Here is a 17,818-nt window from a genome sequence, read left to right on the forward strand (position 1 = left end):
TTTGTAAAATGGAACAGGCTCTGAATAAGTAGTTCTCGATTCCACAGCTCCATTTGTAAGCCGCGCGTGATGCTTCCTGTTGGCGCAGCGCTGCGTGATACCCAGTTGACCGTTGGGATTAAATGGTTGTAAAGCAAGAATCGCTTGTTTCTTCAGCTGTCCTGGTGACGCGTCCCTAATTCAAATCACAGCAGTCTCAGAATTCTTAACGCTGATTATCTCTCTTGCATATGGAGCCCTTGGTTCATCTGTTGTTGTTCTAGTTTGGTGCATGAATCAAAACAGTTCAGAATTTTGCCTCAAATCGTGCTCACATGCACATCCATTACCCACATGTGTCAGAACATATATGATTTAGACTCAGACCTTTACAACCAAACGTGATCAGCTTGTCAAAACACTAAAGCACATAGTGGTAAAGGCTTTGGAAAGCTGTATTTGGAGTCTGTGGATATAGGTCAGGTCGTTGACTTTTCCATGCGAGGCGTGCATGCGTCATGCGTCTGGCTGGCCTTAATTCTCAATTTACTGCTGATGATAAGAGCACAGGTTATTTTGACTACACACGCGTAAACAATAACCCATTTCTACAGCAATCGCATATTATTATAACGAAAAACTTAACTTGAAAAAGGAAATAATTAAAACTCGATGAGGTAATGTCTTTATGTTGACTGGCTCTGCTATGCACGTAAGAAAACGTGATGATTCATGATTTTTCATAAGCCTGAGACAGCTCACTTCAGATTGTGTAACACTTATCGCAGTCATAAAGGCGTGTTGCTGTTATCCAGTAAACAGAGACCAATAGCTCCCCCTGGTGTTACATCGCGTTAAATGCAGACGTTTTACACAAAAGCGTCGGAAAAGCATTTGGCTACCACCTATTGGTAAAAGGTAAAAACGCGTCTTCATATTTTTTCCCCAGATAAAATAGTAATTTGATACATTTTTTATTAAAAGTGAAATGAAGAACTCATAAACAAACAAACAGATAAAAATAAATAAAAATAAAAGTACCTAAAAGTTATTTTTGTTCACTTAGACTACATGCATTAAAACTCTATGCACTATACATAGACTCTACGTCTAGTGATCTCTTTTAGAAGATTTAGTAGGACATAAGATATGTTCCCTTGCAGTAACACAAACATTTACAGCCATATCTACTTCCAGTTCAGTTTATGGAGACGTCATTATGGTGAAACTGAGAACACAGTGGAACTATGTATAAGAGTTATGTGGAAGCTATTTAAAACTCATGTCGTTTCAAGTGACCTTCAGTTCAATCTGCCCAGTGACATCATTTCCTCTGTAACTTATCATCTTTTTAGATAGATAGATAGATAGATAGATAGATGAACCACTAATGACTAACTCACAGAACAGGTGCAGTAATGGGGTGTTGAGACTCCCCTTGCAGAATATGATGTCATGAGAGATGAGGTCATGAGTCAGAAAGTTCAAGAACTCAGAGATTAGTGGATTATGTGTGTGTAGCAAAATGTTCACAATTCTGGAACTCTTAGTTTCAAATGGGAGTTTAAAGCCATATAAGGGAAAACAAGAGATGAAGGCTACAACGTGCTAATCATTTGCCTGTCTTTTATGAAAAAAAGAAACTTAGTGGATTGAAGCTTTGTTTTGACGTCGCGTCGACCTGACGTAAATTTCCTAGAAAAGTCTTTAATATGCTTAAGGCGATTTATAGCCAACTCTTCTTGATAAAGTAGGACCAATGAAGTTTTGTGTGAGGCGGGACTTCCTCGCTGTTGAAGCAGTGTGGTCCGCAGAGCTGTATGGGAACCCGCGGCCTCTTGGCAAACTGCACGCATTCCATTCTGGCGACGCCGCCCTGACGCGCGCGCGCTAGCGTAAACACGGACAGAAGCGAGAGAAACGCCGAGAGTCCCAGTGACACATCACATCTTTCGCATTCCCGCGAGCTGCGGGTCGTCTCCTCGGCTCGGGCGGTGTGTCAGAGACCGGGGGGTCCGGTTACCAGTGCTCTGGCTAAAATTAGGGTTGCTTTGGGGCTGACGCAAGAAAACTCTGTAGCAGCGGGGAACAAGGATCCATGGAAACGCGCCCTACACATTCACTGCTATTGATGACAGAGAGTATTTTTGGACTGTGTTGTCATCACTCGGTAACAACGAGGCCAAAGACGTATTGTATAAAGGGAGGACGTTGAAAATGCACTTGTACAGCAGCGCGTTAACACACTACCCCGGCTCCTCTCGAAAAGTTTCCGTAACTCTCAGCAGTGTCGCCAATAACGCAACAGCGAGAAGTTCCAGCTCTTTGGAGGTGGTCGGAAACGCCGTTAACGGAAGCGCCACAGAAGCACACTCGGAATATTTGTCTCGAGGGGAGCAGACTGACGCGAACATGCCTGCTTTTTCATGTTATGAAGCCACCTCGATGAGGCCGGTTTTCTACACTTCAACCGCGGAGATTATCATTACGCGACCGGATGGTGTGGAGAGATCTGTGCCCATACACATCGTGAAGGAGCCACGCACAAACCGTAGACCTCAGGAGACGCACTACAACCGAGTTTCTTACGCAGTCAACGGAGATGATCATCACCCCTCTGATTTAGATCCCAGAAGAGACGGTTTTGAGGATGACAACGATGAGATAAGTGAGAAAAACTCAATTCACTACGACAGGTTTTTTGATGATGACAGTTACAGAGTTTGTGAGAGGAGACTCGAGCCATGTTTGCAAAACGATGCCACACCCTCCAGAACTTTTGGAACTGTTCAAAAACCCTCATCTGAAAGTCTTAAAGACCCAGAAAGGCAGGAAAGTGTTGAAGATGATAATCCGGTCTTCGAGCTGCACATCCTTCAGGAGCCCGCTGCAACACCTAGCAAAAGCGACGTCGACAACAAGGTAACCCGTTACCTGGCCGAAGTGGAGAAACAGAACAAATACCTCCACGACAGGCAGAAGTACCGCTTTCACATCATCCCAGATGGGAACTGCCTATACCGGGCCATTTCCAAGGCAGCTTATGGAGACCAGTCAATGCACAAGGAGCTGCGAGAGCAGACCATGCACCACATTGCCGACCACCTTGAGGAGTACAACCCCATAATAGAAGGTGACGTCGGGGAGTTTCTGATCAATGCGGCGCAGGACGGTGCATGGGCTGGCTATCCGGAGCTGCTGGCCATGAGTCAGATGCTGAATGTGAATATCTACTTGACCACTGGGGGTAGCGTGGAAAGCCCAACGGTGTCAACCATGGTGCACTACCTTGGTGAAGAGGACTTGTCTAAACCGGCTATATGGTTGAGCTGGCTCAGTAACGGTCATTATGATGTGCTGCTGGACAGCTGCCAGCCCAACCCGGAGTATGATGACTGGTGCCGTCACACCCAGGTACAGCGTAAGAGGGACGAGGAGTTGGCCAAATCCATGGCGGCGTCCCTTTCCAAAATGTACATTGAGCAGAACGGCCTGCACTAAAACCGAGAGACTCAATTGGAGAATGTACCTGGGAATACTGTAACTCATTCTGATGTTTCCAAATAGATTGCACTTTGATTCCTCGCGTGATTAAATATTGCCTTAATTTATTACATTTCTATCTTTGTGTGTCTTCATTTTTTTCCAAAAATGTGTTGAAGTGCAGTGCACAAGATGATTTGTGGTGCGATATGTAAAATAAGGACTGTTTGGATCTGAGCGAATGTTTCTTAGCCTCGATTGCATGTTTGTCTACACAATTTTTAAGTCTTGTATGTATATTTTTTTCTTGTATGTAGTTATGTAATCTGTTGGGTAGAACTGTTCATTCACCTAAATGGAATATGTCGCACTTATACAAACATTTCCAGCAGTTCTTGTTAATGTTTATGTGTGAATGTTTTTTTTTTCTTTTCAGTCCATTACCTGCACTGTTGTGTTATATATTCTAAACTGATGGTTCTTTCATGTTCAAGTGCCTGAAAACTATTTTGCAAATATGTATTTTTGAATAAATTCTTTTGAAGCAGCTTTATTTTACTGTTAATGATATACTATTAAAGTTTTTGAATGGATTTTATATTTTAACTTTGAAAATCATTATGACATTTTATCTCATAATTGTGACTCAATTAAATTTTTTTAATCTCATAATCTCATAACTTAGTATGTCATATTTGAACTTTTTAACTGTCGTAATTATGAGTTAAAAAAAAATATTTATTTTTAAGATGATGATTATGAAAGCCCAGTTGCACCACATTAGAAAAAAATGCTTTAGTAAATTATATTTGTCATTATAAGCCATAATTATGATATAGAAATGATGAGATACTAAGTCATAATTAGGAGATAAAAGGTTTAAAGTATGAGAAACTTAATTATGATAAATAAAATTATGATAAAAAAATCTTTTATCTCATATTTTGACTTTTTTTTTAATTTACATTTTTATGTTATAATTTCATCTTCAAGATAATTTCTACTTTTTATCTTGATTTCAACTGTCATAATTTCAGTTTTTTATGACATTTTATCTCATAATTGTGACTTCGTCACAGCACACAACTTTTTAATCTCACATTTTAATCTCAATTTACTTTTTAGCTCATAGTTATGACTTTTTGTCATAATTATGATTTAAAAAAAATACTATTATTCTAAAATGATGATTATGAAAGCCCAATTGCACCACATTAGAAAAAAAAAAAAAATAGTAATTTTTAATTGTTTTTTTTTTTGGTTAGGTTTTAACTATTTTGTTGTGTGTGTGTTTCCCCGTATTTACTTTGTTATTTTAGCGCTTCAATTTTAAACTAAATATATTTGAGCCATTCTACAAGACTGGTCCAAACTGCTGTCCTACAACCAAAAAACACATTTAAGTATTCTAATCTTAGATGTTTACGAAGATCCTTCTATTATCTATTGAAACCCACAATAAAATGTTATATTTTTATAATATATATAAAATCATACTTTATTGTGTATTTTCAATTGGGATGTGACTGTCCCTAACCCTAACCCCTAAATTTTCACTTACGAAAATGATATTGAAATTGATTTTTTTTTTTTTTTGTATTCTTTTCCATTGTTGTTTAAGTATCTTTTTGATTCTTTTAAAAAGTGAAGTTCCAATATGTCCTGCATTTTCATGTCATTACCGAAACAGTGTATGTTGTAAGTCCAAAAGGGAACACATAATCCTCATATTTGGGGGAAGGAAACCAAATTTTAGTACAGTTATGCAATTTTTTTTGTATGTTAGTATGTTTTATTACTGTTTTAGTACGCAAGTTAAAATTCTGCAATGTGATTTGGTTGCTACCGAAAATGTGCAGTCACTACCGAAACATTGGATGTTCTGTCAAAAATAAAGTATACAGAATTATCAACTAAGATGTTACGATAGTTGTTGGTTTAATGTATATTCAAACTAATGAATCCTTAACTTTGAAATCAGTATGATCAACTTTTGGCCTTTTACAAAGAAAAACTGGATTCAAAATACAACAAATCTCATAAATTACACTTGAAATGTTGTTACAATAAAATGTTATTGATTTTACCTCCTGATTTACAATGTAGTAGGCAAAATCTTAATAGGCCAATATAACCCTTCTAATTAAATTATATATTACTGTGTTTTGGTAGAGACAAATTTGGGGAGCAGACAAAAATTCCAAAACTGAAAATAAAATATGAGAATTAACAGAAAAATTACTAGAAATGTGTTCCTTGGATATTATACAATTTGCATACATACTTTTTTTTTTTTTTTGAACAAGATAAATTTTATTCAAGACATTTCCAACTCTGGCTTTGGACGAATTCCAATTAGGTCCCTTTCCAATATATATTGGACTTGAACTTGAACTAGGACTGCAATTATGAATTAACTTGGACACATTCCGGACTTGAACTTGACGTGAATTCGACAAGGTGGACTTGGACTCAACATTATGACTTTAAATCTTCTATGGAACACAAAATGTAAAAATCTGAAGAACATTTCTGTCTATACCGGTGTTTTTAATACAGAGTTTAGCTCCAACCCTAATGAAACACACCTGCCTGTGGCTTTCTAGTGATCCTGAAGACATTGATGAGCTTGTTAAAGTGTGTTTCATTAGGGTTGGAGCTGAGCTTTGCAGGAAAGTGGAAACTTGCAAGCCAGAGTTGAGAACCCCTTGTCTATATAGTGAAAGTTGGGGTCCAGTGTTGTGGACCAAAAACAACAATTTTTCAAAATATCTTCTGTTGTGTTACACAGAAAACTTTCATACAGGTTTGTAATATGAGGGTGAGTAAATGATAGATTTTTAAAAATGATTTGAACGCCCAGTCATATCCCAATATATACAGTAGAGTATTAGCAACAAAAAGAAGGTTGGACATCTGTTTGTAACATCTGTTAAAGTCTTTAAGAAGTTTTTTTTTTATTATTATTCCCAGAACATGGCTTTTACACAAATATTAACCTTTACAGACACGGCACCCAGATTGTAAAAAAAAAAATTACATAAACATGTAGGAATGAGAGGAGAAAGTGATCTCATGCCAGTATTTCTTATGAGCGTATGCTCTCATAGACTACTCTGAAGACTGACCTCAGTGTGTTTATCTCTATTTAAAGTGGCTACTCTAAAGGGGTCTGGAGTTGGGGATCTTCGATGTTCTTTCCTTGAATAGATGGATTACTCTTTGCTGTTGTGTACAGGACAGTACAATCTAGTATTACAACAGATGAAGCTTAGCTGTTCATATGACTTTCTGTCAGTAGGCAAGAACACAGAGGCACTATTATAAAATTGAATTATAATATTGAGTTAAGATCATAATATTGCCTCATGTGGCCTGCACGTCACAAAATAACTGGTCAAATCCAAATCTCTCTCTCTCTCTCTCTCTCTGTCTCTTTTTAAAGACAATTTCAGATATATTCATCACTTATGCACCAGTATTATTTTGGATTTAATTTGGTATAACATTATCACTGGGATTTTTATTTTATTATTATTTAAATATTCTGAATTCGTTTTTCCATTTTCCATTTTAATCTTAGGTCAAGCTTTTTATTATTATTATTATTTTTTTAATAATATGTCAATATAGCTTTTATACATTTTCAGTTTCTATCGTTATTGTAACGATATTATCAATAAAATATTTTATCTTAGGAACGAAAATGCTTTTAATGGTTTCCGTTTCAGTTTCAGAGTGTTGATTTATCTATAAAACTATAAAAGGACAGCATAAGGTGCGACTACATATTTTACCAATGAAAGAATCGCATCCTTCGCTTCCCTAATAGGCTATTTCTGAGGTATTATCTATATTCAGAGATTTTGTGGTAGTTCCTGTGTCAGACACTAGATGGCCAGGGCGCTCTATGTTAGATTAGTGCCTCAGAAATCATGCAGCTTTTATGCAGACCATAGTGCATCGTTTGGATCATGCGACAGGACGCATGAATAAACCTCGAGTGTATGACACATGACACAGTGTATGTGTAAGATGGAGCATGTTTTATCATATGATAGTTTATACTTACCAGTTAGTCCAACTTATCAACCCACTGTTTTTAATAGTTTTTATGTCGTGTAGGAGTCTAATAAACGTTAACGAAGTAAACAGTTGGTCAGTTTGTGCATTCTGCATCTGTACTGCGAAAGGTCAAGCACTATGACATTTTGTCAGGTAGCCTAAACGTCAATGGTTATTGCTTATATAATATAAGACTATCATAGCTTATTGATTTTGTAGATGAAACCACATTGTTTTAAATGTGGCAAAATATGCATAAATAGATTACGCAGCAAAATCGATCTTATACAGAACATTCGGCTTTAAATTGGAATGACGTAATTCTGCAGTCATGTGGACTTTAAGTTCCTTTCTTATTTATTTATTTACTTTTTGGGCAGAAAACCCCCTCGCTTTCTCTCTCACCCTCCCTCTGTCTCTCTCCTCTCTCATGAAGGAGTTTGTGTCCTTTGGTCATACATCCATAGCGCATATACCGACTCAGAGCTCCATGTGTTTTCAGCCAGACGGAAGCGGGAAATAAGCGAAAGTTTTGCGGATTTCTGGCCAGGGTCGAGCAGACTGGAGAGGTGCAGAAGATGTCCGGACACCGGGTCCAGTTCGCGGATCTTCCTTGTACCAACGAGCGCAAAGCCAGCCCGAAAATTAGCAGTAAGATTTCGGAGTTTCTGATTTCTCCGGCTGTGCCTCAAAACGAAGTATGCTGCCTATCTAGATAGTATTTGGGGGCATCGGAGACGCCGAGCGAGCATACTAACACTTTGAACACGCATGTGATGCCCAAAAGACAGTCTAGATAGGAAGCACGCTTGGTTTTGACGCACAGCCTCAGAGTTTGAAGTTTAGAGGAGAGTGGGGTAAACTGTGCCACTTTTCAACTAAGTTGTAATAAATGGATATTATTGTTAGCAGCATGCATTGTTATGAATCAAACATATATATATAAATGGCAATACAATTAAGATTTTTTATTTTTTTTTAAATAAGAGGTCCCCTGGCACAACTTGCCCCACGCTAGGGGTAAACTGTGTCATGTCAAGGGAAGTACTGGAGAATGATGTATATAAAAATATGAACTTTCATATTTCCCATTCCAAAGTTGTATTTTGCCACATTTTTGCATTTTTATAAATCAGTTAGGATAACCTTTAACATTTAGAATCTTTGATTCTATTTTTCTTCTGTATTTGAACTTCCTGAATTTGAAGGCAAAGTTCAGTATTACTATCTGTTAGCTGAACCAATTGCACAGCCATGAAGCATCTGGCACACTTTACCCCACCAACATCTAAAATGCTTCATTATTTTACAAATGCATGCTTTTTTGCAGTGTTTGGCTAGTTTGTAGTTTGCTAGATTAAGGGGTGACACAACTTATCCACTGACACATCTTACCCAACTCTCCCCTACTGATTTTATCTTTGCTGATGTATGCTTCCGGTGACAGTGGTGGCTTACTGCTGAATGAATCTTATCAGAAAACTTGAACAAGAACAGCTGTTTCATATCTCATCACGGTCTTATAACCTTTAAAACCCTGAGTGATCATTTAAGTCATTCTTGCTTGTGTTGCTACATTTTCTGCTGTTGTAATTTCTGCTCTAATGCAAGGCATTTGTCTGTGACATTATAACGGAGAGAAACAACCTTGGTATGTGTGTACGTATAAAATGCTGTTCTTGGTTAAATGTCATGGCTAAAGTAGTACTAGTCAAACAAATGATTCCTTTTATCACTTGAAGCCAGTTCTCTAAGTTAATTTGATTAACCATTAATTAACCAATTTATTTATCTATTTGGTTAATTTTATAGAACTTAAATTCATCCAGTTCTTATTTGAGTCTTCGCAGATTTCTATTTGATCTATTCAAAGTGGTTCCAAATTATGATAGAGATTTCATTAGCAATCCTGTTCATTCCTTTAGGATTTTCAGAACATTCCTTTCAAATATTACTTTGAAAAGTTACTAGCTAAAAATTTAGATTTAGGCATCTGATTTATGATCTTGTGTGTAAAAATGTCAGGAATTGAGGGCATTGCATAAATTCAAACTATCCCTTAGTGACCTAAAGAATCTTGGAAGAGCTCTTTCACTGTGCTCTGTCTGTTTGCTTCCTGACTATTTCTAATCAGAACATGTGAAATGACTTTGAATGGCTTTGATGAGTCCTGTACACTACAACTGAATGCCTCCTGGACTTTCAGACGTGACGAGAGAGTGGAGGTAGTGGAAAAAGATATAAAAAAGGAGCAATATAACAGCCAGAGAGCTGTAATATTAAAAAAGTTCTTGCTCATTCTCTCTCTTTCACTTTCTCTCTGAGTGCAAAGCAGAGAAAAAAATCCCTCCACCCACCCATCTGAGAAGTACCAGAGTATTCAAGACTACTGGAGGACTGCAGGCTCCACTTAGTAAAATCCAGTGTGTCGTAAGGTTTCACTGTTTGGATTGCTTCCATTGATACACAATCTTAAAGACAGGAAGTGTTTGTCAGGACTGCAGTGCTGCTCAGATAGAAGAGGCTGTTTGGAAAACATACATCAAGAGAGTGAAGTGGGTCATTGAAGGTTGTGAGCCTTTTAGATGCTGAAGAGAACTTTAGACTTAAATTATCTCTTAAATTATGTATTAAACTCTGTGTACTCAACCATCTAGTATTGATAAGTAGCCTACTATATGTACTTGACCATCTTGTATAAAATGTAAAATGTTTGTATTGGCTCAAATGAAATGCTAACATTGCAACAACAACAAAAAATCTTTTATGTTATTTATTTCATTTTTTTTTTTTTTTTTTTTTTTTTTTTTGTTCAAGGGAAAGTTTGGTTGCTGTTAGCTTTAGCTTGGTAGCCAACCTGAGGTGCGTTTCCCAAAAGCATAGTTAGCCAACTATGATTCGCATGTTTCATCATTACCAACATAGTTCAATGATTTGTGTTTTCTAAATTCACAATTCCAACGAACATTCGCAAAAAGTTTACAGCAATAATCTGACATTAACTGATTTCTAAATATTTCATTACCATTATTTATTATTCCACCACTTCCCAGATAGCACACGTACGTCTGCAAGATGTCTGTTAAAGATCACTTGATCTGGAAAGCATCTGCTGTGTACAAATATCTGACAGACATCTGTAAGAAATCATGAACATCTTACAGACATCTAATAGACGTCTGTTTGACATCTGATAGGAAACATTCTATAGATGTATTGCAGATGAGCAAACACTTTAAAAAATATGTTTTCTAGATGTAAATGCAGATGTTAAATAGATGTCTCCATGATGTATGTGTGCTGTCAGGGTTGTTTAACATTAATGAAAGTTCTAACCAATGTCGTTCAAATGATGGACAAAATTGGTGTGACAAAGTTGTTATGTTTTTGAAAAACAGTCATGACTAGCTAGCTAGTTTCTCCAACAATGCATTGTACTACGATTGTTAAGCAGCAAATTATATTGTTGTTCAGGAAAAACATCCCTGCACTATTATGACCTACCTACATTCATTTCAGTGATTCCAACAGATAGCGTACAATGTTTGCTGACAAAGCATTTAATTTAACTCAAGTTTCAGTAATTGTTATGCCCACTTCACAACCAATTTTAGAGCCTATAATCCACTTCAGTGCAAACAGCAGTGCAGAGAGCTAGTCTCTTCCAGTTTAATACAAGTTATAGCACAAAATAAACAGAAATGAACATCAGAATGTATGTTTAAAGATACTGTACAACCTATCGAAATGTATGATGTCTTATATAATATAAAGAAAGACGTCTGATAAGAATAATGTCACTTAAAGCTAAAGCACTTAAGTTCACTGTACTTCAGAATCACAGATTTTACATCTTGGTACTATGATCCAAATAAGGAATTTCACAGTAAAATGTCATCTGAACAAGTAACAAGTCTGACATTTTTTGTTCTGACCAACTTAAGAAAAATGCATGCATCACGCTACCAATGGTGATTAAATATACCAATCACTTAGTTTATATCACACCAAACCATGCTAATTATTATTATTGTTATACTTTGTTCTAGGGCTGGGTGATATGGCCTAAAAAAAAATCCAGATTTTTTCACAAAAAAATCTGATTTACGATTTAAATCGATTTTTCCCCCCTACTACTTTCAGCATGGAAATAAACCAACCTTTTCCACAGTATATATGGGCAGTATATATTTTGGAATATACATTGCAACTAAATCCGTGATCGCTTTCCACCGGGCCCTGTTCTTATCATACTAGAAATGTAAATGTTTGTAAGACCCCCACAAACTAATCCCATCACATCCCAATACTGTGTTCAGAAAGAAAATGACGTGTTCTACGGAACCCTAAAGGGAATAAATACGAGATGGGAGGAAAATATACACTGACCAAAATTATAAACGCAACACTTTTGTTTTTGCCCCCATTTTTCATGAGCTGAACTCAAAGATCTAAGACTTTTTCTATATACACAAAAGGCCTGTTTCTCTCAAATATTGTTCACAAATCTGTCTAAATCTGTGTTAGTGAGCACTTCTCCTTTGCCGAGATAATCCCTCCACCTCACAGGTGTGGCGTATCAAGATGCGATTTATGTGGTAAGTGAAAATTGTATGTACTGTAATAAAATAGGCTACTGCTAGCAAGCAGTTAACCATGTCCCTTTAGTGTTATTTTATCAGAACGCGTTATTTGTTTTCCACACCTTTCTGAATACAAACACCCCGCAAAACTGAACCAATTCCAAATTACGGATGACACTGTGCCTTTCTTGGGAACGAGTTCTTCCCTGCTCGCTGTCATGTTGTTTGTGTATCTCTAATATGGCAAACGCACAGGGAGGAACTACGAGAGCCCAGAGGGGAGCATTGACGCATGTTAAAGAGAAAACTGATCTCTAGTTGTCACTGATGATTATCATTGTCCTTTATGGATTACAATCCGCTATCAAAATGATAAGTTTAATTATCCTATCACCTGCAGCATCCTCACATGCGATATAGCCTACTAGCCGGGACTCTTTACATTTACAAATGTGGCGTAATGACACAAAGACGAATGGCAGCATGCTTGTATTTCTCGCGAAAACCTACCAGTACTACTCAAAATAGAAAACATTACTGCAAGCTTACCATTGTGAATCAGTATTGTGTACTTGCCCAAAAATAGATTTTGGATCATATTTAACCCAAAAAAGTTACAGACTGCAGCTTTAATCTTGCATTTAATTCAGGAAAGTTATCCAGTGTTAACAATTTGTTGATATACCATTTATAAGTGTGAACATATAGCACATACTACTTACACTGCAAAAACAGTGCAATAGTGCAGAAGTGTGCGAAATGAGACAGATGTTTACCCTTTATATAACCTTACTGTGCTCAAACAGCACAAAATTATCTATGTTTGTGAGTTGTGCCATTTGGTTCGGTATACTAAAGCCAAACCTTATAACTGAGGAGCAACTGCGATATAAGTTTTACAGCATTGTGTGTTACTCAGGTTTCTACTTGTCATGGCTGGTTATGCAGACTCAGAGAGTATTGCTTAATCTGGAAAATTTTAAGGATTTAGCTGTCTGGAAATGGGCTGGGATGTCTAACATAAAAGTGTCCTTGGTCTCACTCCTTTTTCTGAGAGTTGTTGCATCTCTTCGCCTACGATCAAGGAGAACGTGTGAAATGGAGAGTATGTTTGATATAGTCACAGTTATTCCAATAATATAGCACTTTCCAAGCCTTTTAACATACATGGTCATTGGTTAAAGAAAATGCATCATTCATAACATCTTTAATAAGCTAGAAAATCATGATTAATAAGAAATCAAAGACAGTTGATGTCAATCAACTCATCAAAGACAGTTTACCATCCTTTTGACTTTTTCCAAATGCCTGCTAAATCTATTTTAAGGAGGAGGGTTGTGATTAGCTGATTGGTCATGACAGATACACTGGAGGGTTTGAGGATCCTGTTCATGTAAAGCTCTAATTGGATGCAGATGTCACGCATGGCCATATGATGCTCTCCTCAGCGAGGCTTTGAAGTGACTCTGGACTCGAAATACTTGAGGACTGGGTTTAATTTTCTGGCTCATCAGTTAAACCCAATACACAGAGAGAGAGGTCTTAGAGGAATGCATGGCTGCATGTGTATGTGTGTGAAGGAAAGAAATGCAAGCTCAGGTACAGACACACATCCCTGGATGACAGGGCAGAAAATGCTGAATCTCCATGGTGACAGGGCAATTGACATACCACGTGAGAGCCGACACAGTGGAGAACTGCCAGACCTGACAAATCCCTCCGAGTGGCATTAGCTCAGCACATGTTAGTGTGTGTGTGTATGTGTGTGTGTGTGTGTGTGCGTTCTTTGCTGTAGTCAATGCATGTCAAACACAAGTGCTGATTAGGACAGAATGAGGGATTGAAAGAGACGAAAGGCAGAAAAAGGAACAGAAATATCAAGGGATACAGGGATAAGGCAACATTCAAAACTGTAGAATAGCACAGATAGAAAAATCACAGTGAGACCTCTTTAGTATCTCAATTGTTTCTATTAGACAGCAATAAATGGGAACTAAATGGGGACATTTGCTTTTGCTTCAGTCTTGTTTTTCAGATTTTCTTCCACTAATCTTCTATGTATCTGAATCTGAAATGAGATTTAAAAATGTATGTACAGTGCCTTGCTTGTTTTTCATGTTTTATGTTCCAGCCTTATGTTAAACTGCTTTAAATTACTTTTTTCCACATCAGTCTACACTCCGTACACCATAATGACAAAGCAAAAAACAGGTTTGTAACAACTTTGCAAATTTATTAGCAGTAATAAACTGAAATTGTTTCATTGCATAAGTATTCATACCCTTTTCTAGGACACTTGAAATTTATCGCTTGTAGATGTTACTACACCTGTGGCAAATTCATCTGAATGAGTATGATTCGAAAAGGCGCACACCTCTCAGTAAATGGGTCTTAAAGCTGAAAATGCATATCAAAGCAAAAACCAAGCCCTGAGATAAAAAAAACTGCCTGTAGAGCTCAGAGACAGGGTTGCGTCAAGCCACACATCTGGGGAAGAGTTCAGAAATAATTCTGCTGCATTGAAGGTTTACAGATGCATGTAGCCTGTATTATCCAAAATGGAAGAAGTTTGGAGCAGCTAGGATTTTTCCTAGAGCTGGCCTCCTGGCCAAACTGAGTAGTTGATGGAAAAGGGCCTAGGTTAGACTGGTGACCAAGAAGCTGATGGTCACTCTAGTTGAGCCCCATGATCATATATACAGATGGGATAAACTTACAGAAGAATGAACATTACTGCAACACTCCACCAATCCGGTCTTTATGGCGCTGTGGCCAAACTCAATCTTTTCCTTAGTGAAGACACATGAAAACCCACTTGGAATTTGCAACAAAGCACCTAAAGAACTCTCAGATTGTGAGAAACAAGAATCTGTGGTCTGATGAACCTCAATTCCAAGCATCACATATGGAAAAAAGCAGGCAATGATCATCACCTGTACAGTATCATCCTAACAGTAATGTGTGGTAGTAGCAGCCTCATGCTGTAGGACTGCTTTTCAGTGGCAGGGACTGAGGGACTTGATAGAGTAGAAGGAAAGCTCAGCAAAGTAAAATACATAGCCTTAATGAAAACCTAGTCCAGAGCATTAAGAACCTCAGACTGGGCAAAAGGTTCACCCTCCAACAGGACAATGACTCTAAGCAGGCAAGTGTGGCTTATAGACAACTCTGTGAATGTCCTTGAGTGGCCCAGCCACAGCCTGGGCTTGAGCCCAGTCAAACATTTCCAGAGAAATCTGAAAATGTCTGCCAGACCCCACCCGAGCTGACAGAGCTTGAGAGGTGAAGAAGTGAAGAGAAGAATGGCAGATAATTGCCAAATGCAGATGTGCAAAGCTTGTCGCATCATACCAAAAAGACTTGAGGCTGTAAAGGTGCTTCAACTAAGTACTGTGTAATTAACTTATTTCAGTTTTTTAATTTTAATACATTTGCAAAGGTGTCACAAATCTGTTTGTGCTTTGTCATTATGGTGTATGGAGTGTAGATTGATGTGGGGAAAAAGTTATTTAAAGCAGTTTAACATAAAATGGAGTATGAATACTTTCGCAAGGCACTGTATGTATATATACAAATGAGCCATTACTTTATGACCACCTACGTAATAACCTGTAGGACCTCCACTGGTCACGTGGCAAGGAATGGATTTAACGAGGTGGCAATAGGTTTCCAGGGGTATCTGGTAACATAATGTCAACAGCAGGTCCTCCAGTTCCCGTACATTGCGGGGTGGTGGTGATGTAGCACGAACTCGCTTTTCAATTGGGTTTGCGTCACGTGAATTTGGTGGCCAAGACATTAACAGAAATTCACCTTCATGTTCCTCGAACCACTGCTTGATGATTCTGGCAGTGTGGTGTGCCACATTATCCCGTTGGTAATGGCCATCACCAGTAAAGAACACATTTACCATGAATGGATGCACTCAGTCTACAACAATGTTCAGATACCCGACAGCTGTCAGGAACTGTGCTGTCAGAATAATGGGGCCTAAAGTGTCCCAAGAAAACATTGCCCACAGCATAACCATTCATTCAACAAGGTGCCACATCCTTTGCAGGTAATCGGCGTATCTGCGCTCGGCTGCCAATGTGATGCACCAGGACTCTTGATTCGTCAGACCGGGCCACTTTCTTGGGTCCATTTCATGGGTCGTTGGCGATGACGTGCAGTTAGTATGGGGACCCCCAGCTGGGTTACCGGCTACACAGGCTCATGTACAAATAGCTATGATGAACTATGTGCTGTGACACATTGCCCTGGTCACCACTGTTGTAGCTGCTAGTGATTTGTCGCACTGTGGCTCTGCAGTCACTGTGAACAATGCATCAGAGTCTCTGCTCCCCTCTTGCATCAATGAGCTGTGGACGACACACGGCTGGACGACAGTTCATCGTTTGGCCACAACTTTGATACCTACTCACTACAGCAGCACGTAAACAAACTGAAAGGTGCGCCGTTTCTGAAATCGAAGTTCAGAGGCACCGTGCCATCACAATTTGTCCTTTATCAAAGTCTGATAAATTGGCAACTTTTCCCGTTCTGACACTGAACACTCTACTGCCCAAAAGCCAGTCCTCCAGTGGTATATAACTGTGCTCTGTGAACTGCACCTGCAGCACCATTCAGTTTTACAGGTCAGTTTTAGGATAAATATCTGAGATAACAGATAACAACACTAGATGTAACAGGTGCGAGAGTTTTGAAAGAGCAACATCTGAGCAATAACATTTTCATCAGGTTGTGTTGCTAGTTGGATTAGTGTTGGCATGACAGCAACTTAGAAAGTCCCGGACTTATACACAACTGTTGAACTTAATCTCCAGGGTCAAGCTGTGGGATGCCACCCATATTTAGATGTTGATGAAACTACAGTACTGAATGGTATCAGGTTTCTCCTAACGGAAGAGAGGAAAGAACTCCAAACTTGCCGTCCAAGTCCCACTGTCTAAACACCCCTCCTTCCATCTCAACTCATCCACCCTCTCTCTATCACTGTCTTCACTCGAGGACAGCTAATATATCACATAGAGTTCACTAAGAAACTTTAGGTAGGGGGCGTACAAATAGTCCTAACTATCACAGAGTAAAGGGTGCAGACAGCAGCTTTATTCTTTTTAACAAGCTTTCTCACTTCATAGTTTTGCCCACGCTGGGGATGGCACAAGTTGCTATAGTATATAACAGGCAACCTAAACCTGATGACATTTTTCCACATCCCTCTTATAAATGCATTACAAACAGGGGTTTTCAACTGCTGGTCCATGAAGGTACTATATTTTACCTTCATTTTACACTTATTATATATGTTTATTTTTATTTTTTTATTTCTTTTATAATTTATTGTATATTATTCTATCATTTATTTTTATATTTCATACAATTTATTGAAAGTCTTTGGTTGATTTGGTACAATATTGTAAAATCATTTGAAGTAAGATAAAGAAAAAAAATTAAAATATCTGGTTTAAATTACATGCAGATCTGAATGAAAATGAAAATTATTCTATTCATATTGCTTTCATTCAGAAATGTTTTTTTTTTTTTTACAATTTTCAAAAAAAAATATATATATATATATGATAAAATTATAAAATGAAATAAAGCTAAATTAGAAAGTATTAAAAATAACACAGGATAAAAATAAGGAGACTAGATTAAAAAACTGGGTCAATGACACATATGGCTGTCACAATAAAGAAAAATAA

The 17,818-nt window shown here is 37.8% G+C and overlaps 2 protein-coding genes across 2 annotated transcripts in view; both read left to right on the top strand.

The window, feature by feature from the left end:
• Nucleotides 1-1,848: 1,848 nt before the first annotated feature.
• On the top strand, nt 1,849-4,010 carry LOC127156122 (OTU domain-containing protein 1). The gene has a single exon (XM_051098859.1). The coding sequence runs from the start codon at nt 2,197-2,199 to the stop codon at nt 3,478-3,480; it is 1,284 nt and encodes a 427-aa protein (XP_050954816.1). The 5' UTR covers nt 1,849-2,196; the 3' UTR covers nt 3,481-4,010.
• Nucleotides 4,011-7,454: 3,444 nt separating this feature from the next.
• Nucleotides 7,455-17,818, top strand: part of si:ch211-285f17.1 (sickle tail protein homolog) — a 156,493-nt gene continuing 146,129 nt past the window's right edge. Inside the window, exons 1-2 of the mRNA XM_051098851.1 lie at nt 7,455-7,486; nt 8,030-8,178. Of these exons, the coding sequence (XP_050954808.1) occupies nt 7,470-7,486; nt 8,030-8,178 (166 nt within the window). The 5' untranslated portion in view covers nt 7,455-7,469. The remainder of the gene's footprint in view (nt 7,487-8,029; nt 8,179-17,818) is intronic.

The sequence above is a fragment of the Labeo rohita genome, chromosome 24, assembly GCF_022985175.1.
Source record: "Labeo rohita strain BAU-BD-2019 chromosome 24, IGBB_LRoh.1.0, whole genome shotgun sequence".
NCBI classification, from domain to species: Eukaryota; Metazoa; Chordata; class Actinopteri; order Cypriniformes; family Cyprinidae; genus Labeo; species Labeo rohita.

What these genes read in the sequence shown, in the direction of transcription:
- LOC127156122 (XM_051098859.1), top strand. Translation starts at nt 2,197, where the DNA reads ATGCACTTGTACAGCAGCGCGTTAACACACTACCCCGGCTCCTCTCGA.